Source organism: Cololabis saira, chromosome 18, assembly GCF_033807715.1.
Source record: "Cololabis saira isolate AMF1-May2022 chromosome 18, fColSai1.1, whole genome shotgun sequence".
Lineage (NCBI taxonomy): Eukaryota > Metazoa > Chordata > Actinopteri > Beloniformes > Belonidae > Cololabis > Cololabis saira.
This window is the reverse complement of record NC_084604.1, coordinates 14,283,018-14,307,814: the sequence shown is the minus strand read 5'-3', so window position 1 is coordinate 14,307,814 and position 24,797 is coordinate 14,283,018. Positions and strand designations below refer to the sequence as shown.

Genomic DNA, 24,797 nt, shown 5'->3' with positions numbered 1-24,797 from the left:
TTTGAGTTCATCAAAGTGCAAATAGAAAAAGACTCATTAAATATATTTTATTTGAAAGGGCTAACAGGTAGAAGCATGATAATTCTCCCAATTAAACAATCCAAAAAAACCAAAAAAACAAACAACAACAAAAAAAATGACTAAACGTCTTGAGCCATGTCCTTTTGACAAACAAGACCCAGGTGGAAATGTTTGTCCATAGTGCAACATGTTGTGTAAAACCCCCAGAACAACGCAGCACAAACTTATCAAACCAACTGTTAGGCATGGTGGTAGAAAGATGATGGACTGGGCTTGTTTATCAGCTGCAAAACTTAAGGCCTTTATATTCATCAAATTGAATCAAGTTCAAGGCACCTAAATCTTGTGGGCACCTAAATCTTGGCTGAAATTAACCAATTCAAATGTTGTCAGTCCGTTGAATTGCGTTATTAGCTCTTTTTGGCCCCTTTCCTATTGGCTGAAATTGGGTTGCTTTCAATGTTCTCAACATTCTCAAGAATTGGTAATAATCTGTGATAGGATGGACACGTTAAAAGGTTAAACGGTCTAAAATGCACACGCCACAGTGTTTAAAACAAAAAAATTGAGAATTCTCCTCTGATTTAAATTGATTTTACATTAGAGTATAATAGTTTTCGGTTTATTATTTATGGTATAAATGTTATGCAATACTCACATTCACACTTTACAAATAAAGTAACAGATTGGAGGTTTTGGATTATGATATTTTTCATGTTGACTTTAGTCATGGATTTTATTTGCTTTGATTGATTTCTTAGTTTTATGTTTGAGTGATGGATTTAAATTGATCCATTCAAAAGTGTGTAGAATTTTCCAAATAAGATGCTCCATGATGGATTATAATTTTAAGGAAGGATTCATAGCATTAAATCTTAGTTATTGCAGACTTATTCTCTGTTGATCCTGTTATTTATGTCAGATAAATATCATCCTAGCATGGCTAAAAAAACTAAATAAAACAAACAAAAAAAGTGAGTCTAAAGTGTGTGATTGACAGATAGCTTTCTGTGTGTATAAACAGACCCACAGCAGCCCCAAGTTGGCAGCCAGGGCATATGGCACCAGGCTGCCGCCTCTTCACTACAAGTTAGGATGCTGAGCCTTGGCACATGATAAATAGATCTGTATTGGCACTAAACAAAAAACTCAGGACACACACACTCCTGTGTCCTCCTGTCGGCACACCACTGCTGCTCTTTCCAAAGGCCTCCAGTAACAAGCAGCAAATGTTACAGAGACAAATAGGACTGACCTGGGCACTGCAGGATCAAATATAAGTGATTCTATAACAAGTCTTGGGGATTTAGTTTGAATCGACCTGAAAGTGTGTTTAATATTTTCGCGATACTCAGAAGGGTTTGGCTGGGGGAAAAGGATTTGGGAGTGGAAGGGTTAAGAGGGCAGTGGTTCACAGCAAAATGACGATTGGCTCAGATGGGGAGATTCAGACAGAATGGCATACATGCTGGAGTGTTGCCAAAGCTTCTTGGGAACACTTCCACAATCGAGAGAGATGGAGAAAGTGCAAGGGAGCAGAGGGAAAGGAAAAAAGCCATGTCTGCAGAGGAGAGACTTGGCAGGGCTTCTCTCCTTTGTTTATCTCATTCAGGCTTGCAGCACAAGAGGAAACAATCAAATGTCTAGGCGTGGTGCTTGTGGATGGGGAAAAAAGTCCAGCTTCAGCTCCAAAAATGAGCTTCTCTAATATCAATCTAAATAAAAATCATTATATGAAAGGTGTAAATGTTATTTTATCTTGATATACACCGTACATATTTTATTTTCTTAACAAAGTCTGATGCAGAAAGAAATGTTTGAGGCCATTTGTGTGCTTGTTGGGGTTTGCAGTGTCTTTGACCAAATATTGTCAGTGTTAAGGGAGGTGATTTCACGTTTAGGAGTAAAATGTTTGTCAAGCGGTTAAACGACAAAGAAAAGTCATTTAGCTACTGCATGGGTTTCATTAATCTTGAAATCGAACAGAAGAACAAAGAAAAAAAAAATCAGGCTAAATTCGACCAGATACTTGAACAAGACCACTTCATCGGTGTTTAACACGGCTTATTTATTGATTTAGGCGTAGAAAGATGGGATAGCAATGGGACTGGGAGATTGCTATTAGTCTCAGAGTACCACAGTCTGGTGACATAGTTACTCTAGAAGCTATCTGCCTGAAACTGCTGCAAGATAACGTTAAATTAAAGACAGAAGCATCATGTTCATAGGACCAGTCTCTCTGATGCGCCACACAAAGAGATGTGGAAGTCTCATTCTCCTAAGGAATAAAAATGATCCTTTATACAAGTACATTCTAACTGTTAAAGTTAATGACAGAACATGTTTTTCTGTAGATTTATTTATTTAATCCATGCATACATAGTTGGATGCTTCCACTTCCCATCATAGTTTGGGGAGACCGGGGTGGTTGGCACACTTCACTGTCAGTTATATTTCTTGTTTTGCCATATGTTCAAAATAGCTAATCACTCTCAGCTTAGAGCTCAAAGCACATACGTTTAATATCCTTACATAACTCTTCTAAACACCGTATTTTTAGATTATGACTAATATCCTGTCGTACATTTGTGCCAACCGGCCCTGTGTTGGGGCCGGTTGGCACAAACAGTCAGCTCACACTTAAAATGCATTTTATTCAGACTACAAACAAAATCTTTTTTTTTGATAACTTTCAGCACCTACAGTATCTTAAACTCATTTACAGTTTCCAGATGGAGTGTGTGTGTTTTAACAGAAACCAGATGAGTCACAGTTCTTGTAGGTATAGATAACAAGGCCTATCTATTGTGTATTCATGTGCCCACTTTCTGCAAAAGTCCACTGAACCCAAACTTCTTTGTGGTGGCTGTTTGAAAATGGCTCTGAGCAGACGAGGCCGGAGTCATCTTCATCTGATTCAAACTTGGGACGCTGATTCCTCCTCTGCAGCCTTGTGGTGCACTGAGGAGGAAGCCATCCTTAAAATGCACCCTCGGAAAAAATGCCATAAGATGGAATATTGTTACCTGCAACTGAGACAGCACAAGCAAGGGTGATAAACCCCCCCCCCCCCCCCTTCTCAGGAGAGGTCACTGATATGACCTGCATATACATGTATCGCACAGTTTAAAAAAAATTTTTTTTTGCGTTGGATCGATGTAGCAAATAAAATATTCAGCTCATCTCATTCAGCTCATCCAGCTCCTCAACCATCAGTTACGTGTTAGAGATCAGGTAAAAACGGCAGTCAAATCAGCAAAAATGTCAGTTTGCTGGATGAAATATATTAATTCCTGATAAAATAAGTTAGTGCACAGCTCTGCTCATGTGTGCATGTGAATGAGTGTACGTTTGTGTGTACATGAAAGTACAATCTGCATTGCATTGCATTGTGCCAATCTCCAGTCCTCAGCACACATACCAAACAAGAATCAAACCACTCATATTAGGGAAATGTCGCCGACATGTGTGCGCCAGTACGAGTGTTGTTTGCAGGGGGCTGCAGATTTGGAATAGGATTGATGATAGTGGCCTCAAGGTGTTGCCTTCTATCTCCAAGTTTAAAAGACAACTAAAAAATGATCTTTTACTAACCTATATATAATATAAAATGCTTCTTCATGGACTGCTGGGATGTATGTGTGTGACGGTATGTGTATGTAATGTTAAGTATGTATGTTAAGTGTTTTTTTTTGTGTACTTTGTATGCAGTTATCCATCACCATCTCTTTACGGATGGTAACTGCTTACACCATTGACTGTACCACTACCCTTATATGAACTATGGGCCCCCACCTATAAGCTTTCCTAGCTTCCTTGGTGGACCCATTCACTCTACCTACTTAATTTGATTGTATTATAATAACTATTATTATGGTATTGTGAATACATTCAAACTTCAAACATTGAACATTGAGGCTTCTTGCTTTGGGAATCCCGGTCTGTGATTGGACGCTGCCTCGGCGTCGCCGCTGCTCATTTGCATAAAGTTGAGATTCTCTCAACTTGAAATTGACGCTCTGGACACCTCCATCGCGCCGCTCCTGACGCCTCCAACAACTCCAATGCCTCTGACGCCTCTCGCAGCAAGCTTTCATAAACAATGAATGGCAGCCGGACGCTATGACGCCCGTGACGCTTTTGGTGTGAATCCACGGTAAAAGACGGCTCCAGCAATGCTGTTGCTGAAGACTGTTATGGGGGTTATGCTTGTGGCCTCTGGCTTTTTCTCATTGGAAGAAAAGGGTGTCGTTGAAAGAATGCCGTGCACCAGTCAGGACCGGCTGGCAGGATCTCTGACCAGAAGTCAGGCATTTTAATGGAATTCCAGAGAGCAAGTTCACAGACAGATTTCTTTACTTCCGTTGATGTTGAGCCAAAATATTTGTCAGACCACTTGGCCAGGTACTCTGCGAGCTTACTCCCCATGCCCTACTGAAATTAACTGCCTATTTGTAAAATTCAAATTTGCTTGTACCATTCCTTTTAAAAAACAACCTTAGTTTAGACCTTATTGGTCACTGATATGATTTCCAAAAGTAAAAATAAATAACGATTTACTGAAACTGTCCAATAGAGTCATTTAAAAAAACAACAACAACCCACTAATGAAACCGTTGTGACACCTTCTTGAAAGAATTGAGTGCGAGGGATTTTTTTTACTTTTAGACACAGTGAAAAAGGTAATTACCCACAGCCAGATTACAATGGTAGGTTGGCCGAGTGAAGAGGACAGTCACTTTAGTGTTACGATTTAGTGGAAGCATCCTTTGGTGGCCTGGATGTTGATAATGTTTCCTACCCCGTGATCCAGCCAGCCAGGGTCTCTATACTCTCCATCCTATAGGGCACTTCAAATATGATTATTTCATTGTGGATCTATTTGGATGTTTTTTTTAATGTTTTTATTTCATTTAATGTTTTTTCATTATTATTTTACACCTATGCATACTAGTGTGCCACCTCAGTGGTGGTGTTGGAATTAGCACTGTGGACTTGAAACTTGGAAGGTTCCTGGTTCAATACTCATGTTTTATTTCTCTGCATCCTCAGGCTGCATGTTCTCGCTGTGCTTGCATGTATTTTTTCTAAGTAATAATGTTACCTCCACACTCCTGAAGCATTAGCCCGGTTAGTGATGGTGCAAAAGAGCCCCTCTAGAATAAGCCTAATGGAACATTAGGCTTATTTCTGTACCAATGAGCATTTGCAGGGACCTTTAATTTGATTGACAGACCGCATTAATTCTGAAGTGTTCAACCACTAGCCATGCATTGATTCACAAGAATACCACAACTTCCCCATGAGCATGTTCAAGCATGTTTCCTCTACTTTTCTGTCATAACTTTATCCCGGAAATAATATTATGTCGCTGCAAGACTCAAAAACTTTGCACTATTTCTAAAATCCTATGAAAACTCCTTTTCTAACCAGGTCTAACAGCGTGGCGTTTGTCTGACCAATGTTCAGCCTCAGGCCATTGCATTTTGTCATAACGGTGTGCATTTTGTTCTAATTTCTATTCCTTTTTTTATTTTATTGATGTATTGAGGTTGTAAAGAGTCCATAAATATGTGTCTGTGAACAATCATACGTTTTGAACAAGCGTTGCATTCAAATCCTGTATGCTACATGACAAAGGCGTTACGGCTCCATCAAGCAGCAGCAACAGCATAAACTACACTCACAGCGCGTATTAATGCAAAAAGCCATTACTATAACACACAGAGGCCTGAAAAGGTCCAGTCAAACTGCCAGTGCAAAGTGCATTAAGTACACTTGCCTGCATCACGCACTGTCTCACCACTAATGGCTGTGAGCAATCGATTGAGCCAAAGACAATTTGTTGCTTTTATTACTACGCCTTGTGTTCCTTCTGGCAGGGGGACTGCCAATGGAAATTAGACTTTTGGCTACAATTGGGTGCGTTTACATTTTTAAAATGTTCATTAATGTACATTGTCCCTCTATAAGAAATAAATGAGAAATGAAATGAAATGAAAGACTCAGGGAAGCTGTCACACACGTGAGAGGCGGGCGTAGGCTTATTAACCTCCTCCACCACTCCAGCTACACTTGTAACTGTCAGTTACATTTTTCAAGGGTTCAATGAGGGTGGGGAAGATAAGAACAAAACAGGGAACACACTTAAGATGTAGACACTGAAGTGTCTACACTTCAGTGTATTATTCAGCTATGCTCTGAACACACACTAATAATTGTGCTTCTGATTACAAACCCTTTTTGTATAAATCCTTTATGTCTACAGTATTCTTAATCCTTTATGTACCTCTACACAGTCAAACAATTAATTAATTGTTAATGAAAAGCAAAAGGGGGTAGCTATGAGGGACTTTGAGCTTTAGAAACCTCTCAGAGTGGGGGTTGGGGACAACAACAACAAAAAGGGAGAAAGAAAAGCCTCACAATATGCTGGGAGTTCTGTGATTACGCTGGATTGATTAATCAACAACCATGGCAACTGTGCAGCGCTCCCACCTCCACACAAAGCCACTGTCTCAGCTAATCGATTTGAACAAACCCTTTTCCAAACAAGAGGTGGCTGTATTCCTACTGATGACAAAAAAGTTGGGATGCTGCGTGAAAAAAAACCCTGAGAACTGGAATATGATGTACTTTTTGTTCTCGTAACTGTATCATAACTGTCGTAACTGTCTAAAATGACTATGCCTCGTCTTTTTAGAGCATTCAGCAGTTTTTTTTTCACAAATCAACAGTCAGTCGCATGATTTATCACTAGACAAGGTGAAGCCCTTCTGACACAGCAGTTATGCCGTGTTAGTGCAAAAAAGCCTTTCTCATTAAAGTGCCACTGATCCCCTTTGGTCACTCGCATCGCATGGACAGAGGCACCACAGTGCCACACCATGATTACACAGAGCATGGCATTACACTGAGGAATCATCCGAGCGATAGCTGTGTCGATGGTAAGAGTGGTGGCTTGTATGTTGCCTCCCTTCTTATTTGTCTCTGTTACAACCTTTCACAATCTGTTGGAACAGAGGCATCACACGTTGTTCTGCTGCTCCACAGACAAAAAGAGGTGAAATTATGGTGCATGCATCCCAAAATGTCTCTGTAGAAGGGGCTTATGTTTGATTTTTGACATGAATTGTTTTAACCAAAGAATATGACAGACAAAATAAACAAAAGTGCTGCTGAAGGATAAACGCTTTTGTATTATGAAGAATAGAAAACAGACGGGGACAGACTGCAAATAATAAAGAACGTATGACTTATCTTAATTTTACTCATCAGCATCCAGCTAAAAGGTAAAACGTACCTGAAAATTAGCTTTTGACTTCTCTATTATGCACTTTTGTTAATGGTGCTGTATTGAAAAATTCAATTCAATTCAATTCAACTTGATTCATTTTTGAACACTGAGAATCAGTCAGCACCATAATCACTAGTCATTGTAAAAGATTATAGCTGTGACCAGAAATGCTCTCCTGTTTGATGTTTATATTGCATCAAACTTAAAGAAGCCTCTGACTGAAGACACTGTTGTGTAATCCCTGTGTTGCGAAGAGGATATGCAGTGTTGTCCGTTATAAAACAACATATGCAACATTCTTCCTGGCACAATCAGCCCCAGGGGTCGTGAGCAGGGCCGAGCACAGAGCTGGCCTTCTTTGTCTGCTGGTTCGGTTTCTTTGAGTCGTGGGAGGGGTTTGTAGATTATGTGACCTCAGTTTTCATTTATTTATTATTATTTTATAAAATAAGGAAACAGCTGATGAGAGTAACAGCAGTTGCAGGACGTCACAGGTAGGATCTCTATTAGCAAGATGATTAACTGGAGAGACGAGGAGATCCGTGAGCTGCTCAGCCGAGGAGCCGAGGACGACATGAACCGGGGTTTGTCCAGAACCACAAAGGATGATGGTCCATTATTTCCACAATTGGACACAAAGATGACAAATATGACAAACCGGACTTAGCAAGAAGCAAAACCCGGCCAAAACACACTCATCCCGATGTTCCTCCCTTCTCGTTCTGAAAACTACACCTGTCTGACGGAGATAAATCTGGCTGATGTCAGGACAATACGTCATTCTACACGGCCACACAGGTGATGTTATATTACGACTCGCCTTCAGGCATGGGGTAACAAATAACTCGCCTTGCATTTATTTTACTCGACAAGCATGAAACGCGCGCTCATCATCCAGCGATATTAGCGGGATCCAATATAAAAACGCCTTCTGAGGTAGTCAATAATCCAGGTGATTGTGGAGGCATCCACGTGTGTTTACTGGAGGCCCTGGCATAGCAGTGGAGAGATTGTACTCACACAACAAAAACTTCAACGCCCTTGCAGGATAATTGATCCCTAGCTCATTTACATGTACTGGACAACAGCTCTTTGCGGTAATGAGCGAGTATCCCGGTCCTTGAGCGGCGCTGTGCATGAGGCGGCCAGACACCGAACAATAAGGATAACACCGAGGGTTGTGATGATTGGCAGCAATAAAAACAAAGATTGCAACCATAACTGCTGACTGAAAGGCTCGGATAGAGATTGAGAGAGAAATATTGTAGCAGGAAGACGTAAATGGGTGAAAGGGGGAGATGTGAAGGAAGGATAGTAAGAAATGTGGGCAGGAGTCAAATGAAGAAACAAAGCAATCAGAGAGTGAGAGAAGCAGGGGGAGAACAGGGCTGGGGGAAGTTATTTTGTTTATTTAATTGTTGCGCTGTGTAAACATTTTTTTTCCCGTTTCTGTGTGTGTCTTTGTTAGTGTGTGCACACTCCTTAATATCCTGCAGAAATGAACTGCAGAGCTCCATTCATCAGCGTCAAGTCTGCAGCTCTCGTTGGGAGGTGAAAGGACACACCTCGACACTCATTCAAGCTTGTAAGGGTTTCTGTGGATAATGATTACTCATGGAAACCACAGTGGCCATTTCCATGATGCTGATTTTTCTTTTTTTCATTGACCTGATTTGTTGGGACAATTTTCCTTTTCCTTCTCTAAAAGCAAGATATTCAAGTTGAAAAATAGCACGTAATAAACACAGTACATAAAACATGTTTTAGAATTTTGCAATCAATCACAAGTGCTGTAAATCCGAATTTTAAGAGATTGTTGATGGCAAACAATAATATTGCACACACATCCCAATTAATTTTTGAATTTCCCCAAAACACCAAGATAGCAAAGATCACATGGTGACATTTATGATACATGTCCCAGAAACATGTTTTTTTTTCTCAAAGTGGATAAAACCTATATGTGTGTGTGTATCTGTGTGTGTGTGTTTGAGTGTATGTGTTTGTGTCTATGTGCGTGCATGGATTTCTGAGTCACAGGGCTCACTGAACGTCAACGGTTAACCAATGTAATATGAACCAGACCAATGGTTTTGGATCACTTTCCAATAGATTAATTATTTTCAAACAATGTGAGGATTAAATAGACATTTGTCAGCAATACACTTAACTGGAAGTGGTTATTTTTGTTGCAACCTTTTTTTCTTTTTTTACAATGCTGTTGGCAAGTAGTGAAAAGGAAATAACTAAAAGGTGCAGAAGCCTGACTCAGCACTTTGTAGTCCAGTCTGTGTGCAGGGTGATGGAAGAATGAATAGTACAAGAAAAGTTTTTAAACTTCAATTTTTCTTTCATGGAAACCCCCTTGAAAGTATTCCAGATACTAACTGATATAATTAATATTTTTAAATGGCACATGTCATGACTTGACATGACATGGCTGATTTTGCCTTCATCTTGTACATTCTATCTGATAAAGGAAATGATTAAAAGGTCTGAGCTGAAATAGAGAAGCAGTAATGGAGTACATGTGCACGTGTTTGTATCAGTGTGTTTGTGTGTTTGTGTGTGTGTGTGTGTCACGATGGATAAAGGGCCTGTTCTGTGATCATGCTTATCATTGTGACATTATTTAAGAAACACACACACACACACACACACACACACACACACACACACACACACACACACACACACACACACACACACACACACACACACACACACACACACACACACACACACACACACACCTAAAATGAATGTGATGTGCACCCAAATGTTTTCTAACTATCTCTATTGCTCTTCACCACTTAATTAAAGATAATTAGTTGCCAGCACAAATACGTTTTTACAGCCTCAATAGGCTTAAGAAAGAGTCTGCAGTCCTCTTCATACTTTTCTAAAATATATAAAGAAAAAAAAACCTTTCAGTCATCTTTTAGGCTGAGCCAGATGAAATGAAATGGATGTTTAGATCCCTAATGTGTACTACGTCCGCCTGCTTGTTTGTACATTTGCCATCCTGAAGCAAAATAATAATCATCACCACAATAATGTCTCTCACGCTAACTCTATTGTGGCATCACACAAAAACATGAATTAAATTAATCATCAGTGGGCATTGTTATCATTCCCAGTGAGGGAAGTCAAGCATCAGAGGAGCAGGCACTCCAGCAGCGCTGCATAAAAGGAAAATGACATGCAGTACTGTACGTCTGTAAGCCGTGTGGAATATTGATGAAAATTCTTATGTTTGAGAGGTTATTTGTGTTTGCTTATAGCCTGGTATCCCTCATATCGTTGATCTGTGCAGATATTACTCTTGTAAATTGTTGTTTTAGGACGTATCTACCTAAAGTAAGACATAGACAACACCTCATCAGAAAGAACTTGCAAATAGAATGAACTCATGGAGGTCTTCCTGAGTCTTTGCAACAGACATCAAGTTACTTGGACACAAGGACATGAATGGGAAGCAGGTAAAAAAGGGTTGTCCTTTCATTAAGGCCAATCCATGTTTTCTGCACTCCACAGAGTTGATTTTCTACTGGTTCCACTGAGGATGTCATTGTGCAGTTCAACATTTCAGATTTTCTTACGCTATAGGATCCCATTGGGGATGGGAATCTCCAGCACCATGACGATCCAGTGGGATTTAGAGGACTGTTATGCTGTGATAAAATGATTGCATTTCTTTCTCTTCCTGTACATCTTTTTTTCTCTGTTTCTAAAAATGTTCAAAGCAAAGTACAAACTCAAATAAGACAAACCTGGGTCAATGTGGAAAATAAAAATAAAAAATGCAGCAATTCTCAAATGTAATTTGATTGCAGACTGTATGAACCAGAGACATTTTATTTTTAAATCATCTTGTACTCAATATACACTCAATGTTTGGAGTTCAGACATACATGATTTATTACGTGGTGGTTAGAGGGTGAAAATAAAAACTAATGATGTTACTTAAAATATGTGATATCCATAGGTGAATGTGATAATGATTTTTAACATTGGGTGTCTTATCAGTGTCTTTATGAAGAGTTTAACAGCTTTCATGGGTCCTTTAGTTAATCTCTTGATAAAGAGGCCGATGAAATCAAAACCATAAAACTGAAAAATCTCTAATACTTACCTTTCTTTGTCTTCAATTAAGCCATAGATAATCAATACCTCTTTTAGTAGCAATCTTGTTTTAAGTCATGTGTTTACCTGGTCTGTTTGGCAAAGCACTCCGGTGAAAGTAGTAGTATCTGTAGTTAATAGTAGTAGTACTAGTAGTTGTAGTGGTAGTAGTAGTAGTAGTAGTAGCTGTAGTTAATGGTAGTAGTAGTAGTAGTGGTAGTTAATAATAGTAGTAGTAGTAGTAGTTGTAGTTAATAATAGTAGTAGTAGTAGTTGTAGTTAATTGTAGTAGTAGTAGTAGTAGTTGTAGTTAATAATAGTAGTAGTAGTAGTTGTAGTTAATAATAGTAGTAGTAGTAGTTGTAGTTAATTGTAGTAGTAGTAGTAGTGTGTAGCAGTGTGAATGCCACGGGGGCCCGACCGACAGGATGGAGAGACACGGAGTTTTGTGCAGACCCTTTTATTCGCCAAACACCCAACACACAGAACACACGTGCAGCACCCAGCTCCTCAGCAGCATACCAGCAGCTCCTCCGACCCCTTTGCTGCTGTCCAGCTCCGGCAGGGTGGAGAGGCTGATTGGGCCCACCTGTGCCCTAATCAGCCTGAGTGGCTGCAGCTCCTCCACCCTGCCACATAGTGGTAGTTAATAGTAGTAGTGGTAGTAGTTGTTGTAGTTAATAGTAGTAGTAGTGGTAGTTAATAGTAGTAGTAGTGGTAGTTAATAGTAGTAGTAGTTGTAGTTAATTGTAGTAGTAGTAGTTAATAGTAGTAGTAGTAGTTAATAGTAGTAGTGGTAGTTGTTGTAGTTAGTAGTAGTAGTAGTAGTGGTGGTAGTTAATAGTAGTGGTACTAGTAGTTGTAGTTAGTAGTAGTAGTAGTAGTAGTAGTAGTAGTAGTTGTAGTTATTTGTAGTAGTAGTAGTAGTAGTAGTAGTAGTTGTTGTAGTTAATAGTAGTAGTAGTAGTAGTAGTTGTAGTTGTAGTAGTAGTAGTAGTAGTAGTAGTAGTTGTAGTTATTTGTAGTAGTAGTAGTAGTAGTAGTAGTAGTAGTTGTAGTTATTTGTAGTAGTAGTAGTAGTAGTAGTAGTAGTTGTTGTAGTTAATAGTAGTAGTAGTAGTAGTAGTTGTAGTTAATAGTAGTAGTAGTAGTAGTAGTAGTTGTTGTAGTTAATAGTAGTAGTAGTTGTAGTTAATAGTAGTAGTAGTAGTAGTTAATAGTAGTAGTAGTAGTAGTTAATAGTAGTAGTAGTAGTAGTTAATAGTAGTAGTAGTTAATAGTAGTAGTAGTAGTAGTTAATAGTAGTAGTAGTAGTAGTTAATAGTAGTAGTAGTGGTAGTTAATAGTAGTAGTACTAGTAGTAGTATTTGTAGTTAATTGTAGTAGGAGTAGGAGTAGAGGGAACATGAGAAGTTGGAGCAATACCAATGGCTAACGGAAGAGATAGAAAACATGTGAGGAGAAGACAACGGTGGTCCCAGTGGTAGTTGTGACACTGGGAGCTGTGACTCTAACCTGGAGAGTAGCTGGAACTAATCCCTGGGACAACGTCAGAGATCTCAGTCCAGAAGAACGCAATCCAAGGAACAGCAAAAACACTGCAGGATCCTCCGGTTCCCAGGCCTCTGGCACAGGGTCCACGTTGGAAGAGATGAACCTCCGACAAAGGGATGGATAGTTTAAAAAAAATATTTTTTTTGAATGTTTACATTAAAATAACAACATTTCTTCTGTGCTCAATATTGGAACATAGACTGATAAGGAAGCGATGGCAAAGTCTGGAGAAGTTACGTAGAGGCTCCTATCTGTGAGCAGCCTCGTAAATGTGTGGGCTTCATCATCATTCTAATGTTTTTGAACATGACTGCGTTTTTAGTAACAATTGTATTTTTCCCCCCAAAAATGGGCAGCTTCTCAGAAAAGGCCAGTCGGACTTATTAAACACAACAGTCAATCTTTTTCCTAGAGATAAATCTTATGTCTTTTTAGTGAAAATGATAATGATGGATGCTGTGAGAGGAAGAGGAGGAGGGGGGGAAGGAAAAGGGTCAAAATCAAGGCAAATAACCATTTTACCATTTCTCTTGATAATCTGTCATTAAATTAGTGTTGCCACTTATTTAACAAGAGCAATTAAGGGGAAGTGTGTGTTTGCAGTTTTTAGTGGCTTAACAGATGTGTTAGAACAGCTGTTTATGTGTCTAAATAAGGTAAACAACACACAAAACAACACACATGTGTTCTGAATATGTTCTGCCTTTTTGCTCTTTATATTTCTCTTGCACGCACGCACACACACACACACACACACACAGTGAGGACATTCATTAGTATTCTGTCTTGACATATTTCTTACCCACTGACATTTAAATTTGAATTGTTTGTCTTGCAGTGCACGTGTGCGTGCGTGTGTAGCCAGGAATGAACAGGCCATCGCTGGTCCCTGAAGGCAGCCATTACTAACACATACAGTAGGATGATGTGAGAGGAAGAGAAGGAGGGGGAGAAGGAGAACAGAGGAAATACAAGCCTTAAAATCTGTATATAAAACAAAAATTAATTATCCAGATTAAATGAAATTAATTTTCTTTTTCTTTTTAGTAGCTTACAACAAATCCTGCTATACTTCTTCATTGCGATGCTCTGAACGTACAGCAACATTCAACTCAGACGAGCAGCAATGTTTTCACAGTCAAACGGTACAAAAAGCAGGAATTGCTCAGTTTAAAGTGCGAATACACTAAAAGATGAGAAGCCTCATTCAGTTCTTTCCTAAGACCTCTTTAAGACAAGAGACAGATAAAACCCTCTATTTGCAGAGGAAAGACGCTAGAATATTTTTGCTGCATTGACTCACGATGAACGGCTGCTCATGTAATCAGACAAAGGAGGACAACCCACTGACTCAGATTCATAAGATACTTTCCTCCTGTGTGTTTGCATGTTGAGAGAAACAGAATATAAAACTGAAGCTGATCTTCACTGTGTGTATGTGTATGCACACATGTGTGTATTTGTATTTGTGGTGGTTTGCAGTATCTATTTGGCTTCTTTATTTGTTGGCATGAAGCTCCTCATGAAAAATATGCACCAGCCTGAAGATGCTGGCTGTACGAGTGTGAAGACGTGGAAACATGGGGGGTGGAGGTGGGTCCAGATGTGGGCTTCATTTTCATTCTCTTTCCCATTTATTTCAATCTACCTCCCTCCCCCACAGCATCATCCAGCAAGCCATCTGCACCCACACTTGGCCTGCAGCGCGGTGCTGCTCCACTCAGCCAGGTGGCTGCATGGCCTCAAATAAGTCCTCGTGCACCTCTGGCTCTGCGCTGATTGGAATGCAGCTGCCATGGAAGGATGTGTGTGTGTGTGTGTGTGTGTGTGTGTGTGTGTGTGTGTGTGTGTGTGTGTGTGTGTGTGTGTGTGTGTGTGTGTGTGTGTGTGTGTGTGTGTGTGTGTGTGTGTGTGTGTGTGTGTGTGTGCGCGCGCCCACACTGTGAATTTCATACTGTATTGTCTGTTTTTTGTGTGCTTTGTTGAAAAGTGCTGTATGTTTAAATATACTGTACAATTGTTTCTGAAGTCAGTTGAAATTAAATATATTTATTTAAAAAGCAACATTTTATTGCCCATTTTAAAAAGACGTGCATATAAGCTTTTATTGTCACGTGAAGCCTAAATCAGTATAATGAGTAGGATTCATTAATGCATTAACTTACCTGGAAATAAGTTCTGCTGTTAAAAATCTAGACCGGCCTTTATGTAGAGTTTGTAAAGTTACGAAATAGTCTGCAGCCAATTTATGCAGAATCGTATGTATCTTTAGGTCCAATAACTCAACTCTTTTTGTCACGTTTTGTTTTTTTCATGCAGCCAAACATGACGTGAATGGAAACACGACTGTTCCACCTTTTCCAGATGGTACTGAGATGGTCATGTTTGGTAAGTGTCAACATACACCCAAGGAAACTAAAGCAGCTTCACAACTGCTGGGATAAATTAAAGTTTATTTTGCGGTGAGTTTTGAGAGGATAGCGATAATAAACCCTCATCATGACACATGATTTATTTCCCTGATTACAAGTTACATTATTTAAATAGCATGCAACACATACCGGGATGCTGGTGTTTCTGCATCGTAAGCGTTCTCTCATTACATGAAGAACTCAACGCCAGTGCAGTGCAGACCGCATGTATTCATGACAGTTTCTCGTCATTGTACTTATTTCAACGGAACTGGCAGGAAGGAACATTAGTCTAACATGGGAGACTGGCGCTACCTTTATACTGAGACCTACTCAGCCAGTTTACTGTAGCAAGTATAATTCCTAGGAACCTGTGCAGACATATTATGCTCTCTTAAATTATAGAAATACTTGCACTTTTGTCATTATCTTGTCCTTCAGGGTGATTTGAAATCAAGATTTCCCAGAATGTTGTAAACTAACTACGCAATTTTTCCAGTGGTTGGAAACTGCTAAAACAGTCACAGTATCTACTGATGGTGGTAACAAGCAAAATATTTCATCCAGCATGAATGCAGAAAGGGATTTTAAATAAATAATAAATACAACAAATACATAAATATCTAAATTCAGAAATTTATTAAATATGTAATCCATCATTTATTTATGTGCAAGACTTCTTTGATCCTACTTTCAACCTGACCGTGCCATGTTGCGTGATTACAGTTTTGTGCATCTACAGTATCCACTCTGTTCTACATGTCGATATTTTGTCACGGCCGACCACATCTCAATATTTGTTTGTTGTTGTCTTAAACAGTATTAGTTGTCTCAGCTGTAAATGGTTTGCATCGTGCAGCCAGGTACTTCAACACGCTTGTATGTGACTTGTTTTCATGCAGGCATGGGCTGCTTCTGGGGAGCCGAAAGGAAGTTTTGGAAACAGAAAGGAGTTTATTCCACCCAAGTGGGATATTCTGGAGGGTTCACACCTAACCCCACGTACGAGGGAGTTTGCACAGGTAACACACACACACACACACACACACACACACACACACACACACACACACACACACACACACACACACACACACACACACACACACACACACACACAAAGCAGTGTGTTGACTACTCACACTTAATAAATCATGGAAAACAAGGAAAAAAAGCCTATCATTTCCCCCAGGCCCTATTATAATAGGCCCTGGATACGGCTGGTATTGATGCCTGACCATAGTGAGCAGGATTTAGTATTGTGTGTATTTGTGATGCATGTCCAGACCACCCAGGGATTCTTGCAGGTTGCAATTACAGAGTGAATCGTAATTGCCCCAAGATAAAAATATAAACTGTTTTTGTGTCATAAAACTGCTGATATATTTATAGAAGTTCCCCTTTCATGCGGAGAAGTATAAATGTTATATTAAAAGCAATTGTCTGCCAACTGCTATTTTTTTTCTTTACCTGATCATATGAGAATAACACCTCCAAATACCATTTCCATCAAAACTGAAAAGCTTGTGTTTTTTTTTTTCTCCAGGCTCTTTTTTTACACTACTATGTTTCTGTAGCTGAAATTTCACTGTAATGCTTTGAAATCACTCATATTAGTCAAACAAGTTGTGCAGTTCATAAAGGGTCTATGTGTAGATGCCTTCGTTTTCAAGAACAGCGCCCTTAGAGAAAAAACCCCTAGGTTCACAGTGCTTCCTTATTATATGCTGTAATAATAAGGAAGCACTGTGGACTTAGGAAATATCCAGTTAAGCTCAAAAAAGATTCTGTGGAGTACTTTATTATCTCATGGTGGTCACAACTCTTTCAGTTTAAAGAACCGTGGAGGAATTCTGATGGAGAGCTAAACTAACAGCTGCTAAGAAGGAGGGGTCACAGAGGAGTTCATTTATGGCATCTAAAAGAACACAAGTCTCATAACTTTAGTAGCAGTTTGAGCGAACACTATTGTGGATTTACAGCATATCTTATAGATCAGGAAGTCACACTGAGTGGGTGTGTAAACAGCACAAAACACGTTTTGCAGCACGGACATTCAAAGTTTTGTTTGTTGTGACACTAATCAGCTGTCTGGTGCAAAGGTGCTGCAGTAACTATTCCTATTATGCTACACAATAAACTAATTATTTTATAATTGAAAGAAGTCATACTAATTTTCCAGTAATTACAAATCCATATTTTAAATCCAATTATGATCATGAATGGTCATTTAATCCATCTGCCCCTCCATGCTTTTGTTGCTTTTCAAGGATTGTTGTGAAGTTAGCAGATGTGTATGGAGGACCAACACTGACATAATTAAAAATAAAAACAGAAATGTATAATATTTAGTTTTTCCTTTTCCTGGCACCACTGTTCCATCATATTCTGGAACCATTTAGTTTGTTTTCCTGGAGCTGAGTAAGATTAAAATAGCACACCGTCTATATTCTCCTCCAACTAAATGGTGGAAAAGTAAAGATTTGCTTTTAAACATTTCGCTAAAAATGTATAAGCAAGTGATATGCTTTTTGATCTTCAGCAGTTTTACTACTGATACAACAAACAAGGCTGAGAGGAGATTGGTCTATACACATAGGGCCAGATATACTAAGATCCTAAATAAAGAATACTAAATTGCGTGTGCACTGAAAAAGTTTGCGCGTGCTGTTGTTGTGTGTTTTGCGGGTGATCAACTAAGATTGCGTGCGCAATTGATAACAGGTGCAAACCTCAGTATTTAAATGAGGTGTTGCGTGTCTTACGGTTTGCGAGCGCAAAATGAAATTTGACGAGTTGGAGTTAGAGATATTAGTGGAAGAGGCAAATTGTTGTGCCGTATTCAGCACCCCTGCCGTGAAAAGCACCCCCTCGTATATTCAATGATAAGTAGACCAAGAAAAAAAACAACACACTGACACTTCAATATATTTATATATACACACTCACACAAACACATACTTAGGAGTTTATATTATATATATTTACAAATATTATGGAAGACAACACAGTAAGCAGGCTATTAATTAATGACATCAATAACCATTTACCCGATTTTTGTTATCTGTGACTGTGATTGTGGGAAAGTATGACTATTGTGGAATCCATGAGCGCATTTAAACATGAATCATTAACACAAAACTGGACGCTAAACAGAACGTGACACGGAATGAGAATATCATTTTTGTCAGACGAGGGGGGGCTTTTCACGGCAGGGGTGCTGAATACGGCACAACACCGGGGTATGAAGACTGCAGAACAAGTATAGGCGCACAATAAGAAACACTTTTTTCTCCATGAAAACACGTGATTTATTTATTATCACAAATAAAAAAATGAATGTGTCTCCTGTGGCAACCTTTTGCTGAATAATACTCGATTTAACATTCAAATAAAATATTTCTCCTTTTGCATGTGGAGAATCCTCAGCACAAGTTGAGCCATCCCCACCCCAGTCCTCAAATCAGGCACCAACAAGCATCGGTGTGTAATGCTGGGCAGATTAGCACCTTCCTTTCGACGTATTAAATACAGACGCAATCACAATCCCCGCAAAAACTTTCAGGCTTGGTAAATCTCATTGCGTGTGGTAAATTAACATATTTGCATTTTCCCCTCCCAGTATTTAGTGCTTTCTGCCGCGTACGCCCCATATTGATTATTCATCAGGGCAAAGGTACTAAATGAACAGCGTGTGCTATTTTGCTCATTTGAGAGGCGCAGTCCTCTTTGCACGCTGTTAGTAAATCAGCTTGCACATTGGTTTGCGCGTGATGTCAAGTTTGCACACGTTTTTACGCACGCAAACCTTTAGTAAATCAGGCCCTCAGTTTGCTCAGGAGAACATGTCTGAATGATTACAAATGTTCAGTCTGCTTGATCTGTAAATGTGCAGCTCCTTAACAAAGGGTCATGCTATGTCTGGCTGCGTTTACAGCTTTTTCTGAGCCATCAAATGGCTAATAAAATTAATTTATACTAATAAAATAGAAAAAAAACTAACGGATTATTGTTTAAAAATTAAACTTTGCTAAATTAATTTCAGACTTGGATAAATATCTGTACTTTTCTGTATATTTGTACAGTGAAGCATCAAAAATGGTCTGGATTTTTCATCCTGAGTTGATGTCAGAGAATAAGATCGTTTTACAGCTAAATACACGTTAGATGGAGAACTGCAGCTTTATTTTCTGCATTCTTTGATGTATTTCTCGTCATATCCAAGATCATCTCATTCCTGAGAGATTGGCTTGAGACGTTAATTTAATGTCAACCGTTGCTTTGTCTCTGCTCCCCCAGTATGAGCTGTAGGAATCCATAACTTGTGATATTAAAAAAGTAATAAGACAGAGAGAGACATAGAAGTGGAGTTGGGATGAAAGATGTGAGGGAGATGAGGAGTGACATAATGGGCAACGCTCATTACCAGTTCCAGCTGGTGTTTTTGCCTGATGTTTTTGGTTTAAAAATGGTTTTGGATCAGGAAAGGCTTTTCAAGGACAACTGGTGTTATTCAGGCTTTTAATCTAAGAATGCCTATAAAAGAAATCCGTGATTCTTTAAAAAAAACAAAAAAAAACTTGTCATTTATGAAGTAACTAGAAGAAGTGAAATGGTCCTGGCAAACTGTTGTTTTTTTTTGTAACCTTCAGTTTTTCTAAAACTGCTGTAAGAATGATATTTTAACTATAAACAAAGTAGTCCTTAAATGCCAATGAAATCCATTAGATATAGCCAAAATGTCTGGATTATGTGGACTTTGAGTCAGTGGTTTTTCCAAAGTCGAAAATAAAGTTGGTCACATCAACTTTGAGGTGAGTGTGGATCTGACATAATTTAATGATAATTGCTTATAAAATGATACAGATGCTCTGGAACAAGAAAGCCAAATTAATTTACCCTTTTTAAACTACTGCATATATTTTGAAGAATAAACTTCCAAGCCCCAAGATATTGTTGTGAAAGCATTTAAGAAATTATCTTAGTTTGTTGTGTCTGCTTATTCTAGAGGTTACGTTTCAGGATACATCCAGGGCCACATGGAGTCTTTGATGACGGAATAGCACATTGAATCAAGGAAAGTTAATAAAAAAAATAAGTCTTTTCACATGTTTTCATAACCTTTCCTGTCTGTGTCTCGCTTGAAATGAGCTGTCATTGCTACCGGCAGCTCCAGTCCGTCTGTAACAAGAAGCATCTATAAGCAGTCCAGCTTTACGCACGCTTTCTGCAAATCCTGTGTATTCTGTGCATGAATATGTGCAGATGAGGAACTGCAGAGAAGCCAAAGAGCTGGAAAATATAATTGCCACCAGATTACCGTTAAGAACAGTTTGCAGAACCTTTCTATGTTGATGGGAGTGATGCAGCAAGGCCTGCTGTCATCACTGGAATGGGCTCAGAAGGACACATTGACAGGTCATGTGAAATCAATCAAACGTGCAGCAAACAAGGCCCAGCAGGCAGCAGCAGTCCACACCCTTTTTCAGTAAAAGTGAGCATTCTCACAACTGCTTTTGCCATTTCTTTCCCATTTAAACAGCATTGACCTAATATTTCACCTAGAAATGCCAACCCCCCCTCCCAGAATTCCCTGGTAAATCAAAACCTACATTTATTCAGTAGGCTGAACCTAATTAGTATTCAAGAACTAATTCACTGACACATTTTTTTCAAAGCAGTAAGAATATCAAAAAAGATATTTGCGATTGGTACAAGTAAAATAGTTATTAAATGAATAGGTAAGAGCATGCCTGTGGATAATTATTGCATGGATTTTTATGTTTCATCTGGCAACGAATAGCTTTTCATTTCCTAAACAACCATGGTGGATGACTCATCCTGTGGTTGTGCAAAAGATGTTCATGTGTTTCAGAAGGGTCAAACTATGTGCATTCATCAAGAAAGAAAACATCTTAGGAGATTGCTGAAACGACTAAAATTGGGTTAAGAACTGTTCAATGCATTATTAAAAACTGGAAGGATGTAATTCAGTATGTCGTGCCACAGACGGGGTGCTGGTTCAGTTATCAAAGAGTTATTAATGATTGTCCTTCGACAATCATTAATAATTAATAAAGTAGATTATTTATCAAATTGAATTATCAAAATGAATTAATCAAAACGGGGCACCACCTGATGTAATCAGGAAAATGATAACTAGCAGCAAAATCAGTCTCAAGGTAAGTTATTCCTCAGAATAATAGTGAAGGAAGAAGAGTCCTGCACAGACCTTTGCAACCAGCAGTTGTGATAAATATGTATAAAATAAACACAAAGAACTTCTCTCATTCAAATTAATCAGAATTTATTTATACAAGTGTTAAAAGATGATAAAACAAAACTTAAGATAAATTATGATGGCTAAACTACACAAAAACAACTAACAGTAAACAGAAACTTCAGATTTTCTTCACTTGACTTCACGTGACTCAAAATGGCAGACGAGATTTCGTCTCAAAGTTGAAATTCACATAATCACATAGTCACAACCACATAGGACTGTGGCCCAACAAGTATATTCAGCCGACATCATTCTTGCATAATGTTGTTGAACCTAAACCTGAGCCACTGCAGCAACCCCAGATCAGATGTATGGTTGGCACGAGACATGATGGGTGCCTCCCTTTATCCACCTCTCTTGCCCTGATGCATCCATCGCTCTGGAACTCTGCGTAAATCTGGACTCATCAGATCACATGACCTTCCATTGCTGCAGAGTCCGGCCTTTATGCTTCCTAGCAGATTGAAGCCTCACCCATCAGGGATTTTCTTAAGGCTACACAGCTGTTTAGTTTCATTCCCTTCCCATTGTGTAACTATCTTATACAGCTGCAGAAATTGTGAAGCGTATAGGAGCCAGTCAGGGATGGAGTGAGCCTTTCATTGCAGCTCCATCCATCCAGCTTCTGTGAGGGCTGCCTGTTTTGAGATGTGTCTTACAGATCTACTACTCAAAAGTAGAAAAGCAGTAGAAAAAAGTAGAATTAAAAAGTAGAAATATCTTATACTTTATGAGAACATATCTCTCATGAGGGCACAAATCAAGCTCGCCTCCACACACCATATTGATGGAAAATTACTTGACTTGCCATGTTTATAGTTTAACAAAAGGGAAATTTGAATTTCCAGCTTCCAACTGGTGAAAAAGAAAGAACACCAATTAGAAGTCATATTTCCCAGTTGTAAAGTGTTGAAATATGTACTGCAATTTAAATTATGACAATTTTGCTCCACATCAGCAGCTCTCTTGGGGTGAAGCAATATACTGTATTACTTTTAGAGCTTAGATATATATCCAAACCTTTGTTTATTGTCACAGATATTATATGTGACAATAAACCAAAGTTTGGAAGGTGAACGTTGTCTGCTTTGGGTCTCATGTTCCCATCCCGTCATTCTCATCCCATAATCTAGAAATACAGCTGTCAGAAACACTGTAAGATTACAGGCATCAACGAATAAAAAACATTTCTAACTTGTGAATTGAGGTCAATAAGTTGATATGAGTGACTTTATTCACATCAGTTGAGTTTGTCTCTTTCGTTGACTTGTTTTGAATTGTGCAGGCAGAACGGGACACACTGAGGTGGTCCGAGTGGTCTTCCATCCGGAGCGGATCAGCTTCGCCGGTCTACTCAAAGTCTTCTGGGAGAGTCACAATCCAACTCAAGGTATGCCGACCTCCTCCACAGTGAGTTAAACTAGCAGGTGTAAGTAGTTCCTCCCAAATTCCTTTACCATTTTGGCATATCTTACGCTAAATAATCTTGTCAAGTGTCAGCTGTTTCTTTCTTTCTTTCGTTTTTTACGTCTCAGATTATAGTTATCCAATTTTATTCCTATGTAAGGAGCAGATTTTTTAAATAATTAATATCATGTTTAATATGTGAAACCTTAGAAAATTGAGAGACTGCGGTGTACTTTTGTCATATTGTAGAGATCGTAAATCCAGACACATGCTTGAACTTTTGTATGTTATTAAAAACAATTCATTTGAAAATGCAGTTCTTAAAGGGAACTATAACTGGTGAGACTTGTAGGCCTCAAGATGCCCAATTACCATTTCAAAAATGTACAACTTTTGTTAGCCAACACTTTTTAATGTGAATACACAGGTCTTTACAGTTTTCCTGAAGATAAAAGAGCAAATGCCGCTACAGTAATTAAAGACTAGCAGATGCTAGATATTCACTAGACTTCTCTTAAGAGCTCATGTCTGGTAATTGTTTAAATAGCAAGCCGTTACACCCACACCTTATCTAAAAGCCACTGGAGGAGTAAAGAAATAGAAACTCACACCTATAAAAATAAAACTTATGTTAACATAAAAAAGAAGTATTTGACTGCTGAGTCTACAAAGGGAGATATGTCAGAGACATTACACCATTATTTGTCCAGCTTGACTGACCCTCACTAATTTGCACGGCATATATGAAACTGCTATAGGCAGCTCAGATCTGGGAGCCGTAATAATCAAAAGCTCAAACATGAACAAAGTATAACCAGCTTTGCTCTTTGCTCTAACCACACTGAAACCGTCTTTTACTAATGTGAACACCCACGCAGCTCAAAACAATATGCTTTCCTTGAACTGCTGATGATAAAAAGTTCTGTACAATACTCACCGTCTCAGTAGGCACTAGCAAATGACACAAACACTTCACCGCCCACCTCTCTTACAATTTTCATTTTGGCGGATATTTTTTTCTGTTCCTTTTATCATTTCCACTTGTATTTGTGATTAAATTGAAAGAGCTAAACAGAAGGCTTGTTTGTCTGAACACTAAGTCTTGAAACACGGCTGTTTCAGTCAGTTGACCAGACAACCCAGAAACAGGGGACAATAACTGGTCTCTCTGGGGTGAGTCCAACGTGGATGTGTGAAAGGTTGCAGTTCTGACTGACCACAAGAGGCTGACTGCAAAAGAGAGCCACTCTCCACTGACCCCCATGTTATAATGTAAACTGGTTCAAATGGTAAAACGTTTAAAGCAACACATCCATGTATATCAGGGGTGGGTTTAACCGATACCTAGCCGCCATCACTTTTGCTATTTAGCACTTAGCACTAGAGTGACTTTTGAGCTGTAAATAAAGGCCTAACAGAGCATTGCCAGTCATATTGTAATTAATATACCGAAAGGGGAATTCCCTTTGTGGTGCTGTTTAATTGTACAGACGAGGAAGAAGCCTAGCTAAGCAGTTCATTGTCTGTCAGCTAAACGCATCGGTCATTTCTGATGATGGCATATAATTGGCATTTTAAATTGGAGGTCCTGCTGCGGACATTGGAGCCGGGACCCACAGCAGATTATGTCAGGGCGCTTCCAAGTGACAGTCGGCTGGGACCTACACTCAATCATCCAGCAACTCGCAGCACAACTGAG

General features: G+C 39.1%; 1 protein-coding gene across 1 annotated transcript in view; it reads left to right on the top strand.

Annotated features, from left to right (window-relative positions):
• Positions 1–24,797, top strand: part of msraa (methionine sulfoxide reductase Aa) — a 38,883-nt gene that overhangs the window by 1,381 nt on the left and 12,705 nt on the right. Inside the window, exons 2-4 of the mRNA XM_061746497.1 lie at positions 15,317–15,385; positions 16,311–16,430; positions 22,977–23,081. Of these exons, the coding sequence (XP_061602481.1) occupies positions 15,317–15,385; positions 16,311–16,430; positions 22,977–23,081 (294 nt within the window). The remainder of the gene's footprint in view (positions 1–15,316; positions 15,386–16,310; positions 16,431–22,976; positions 23,082–24,797) is intronic.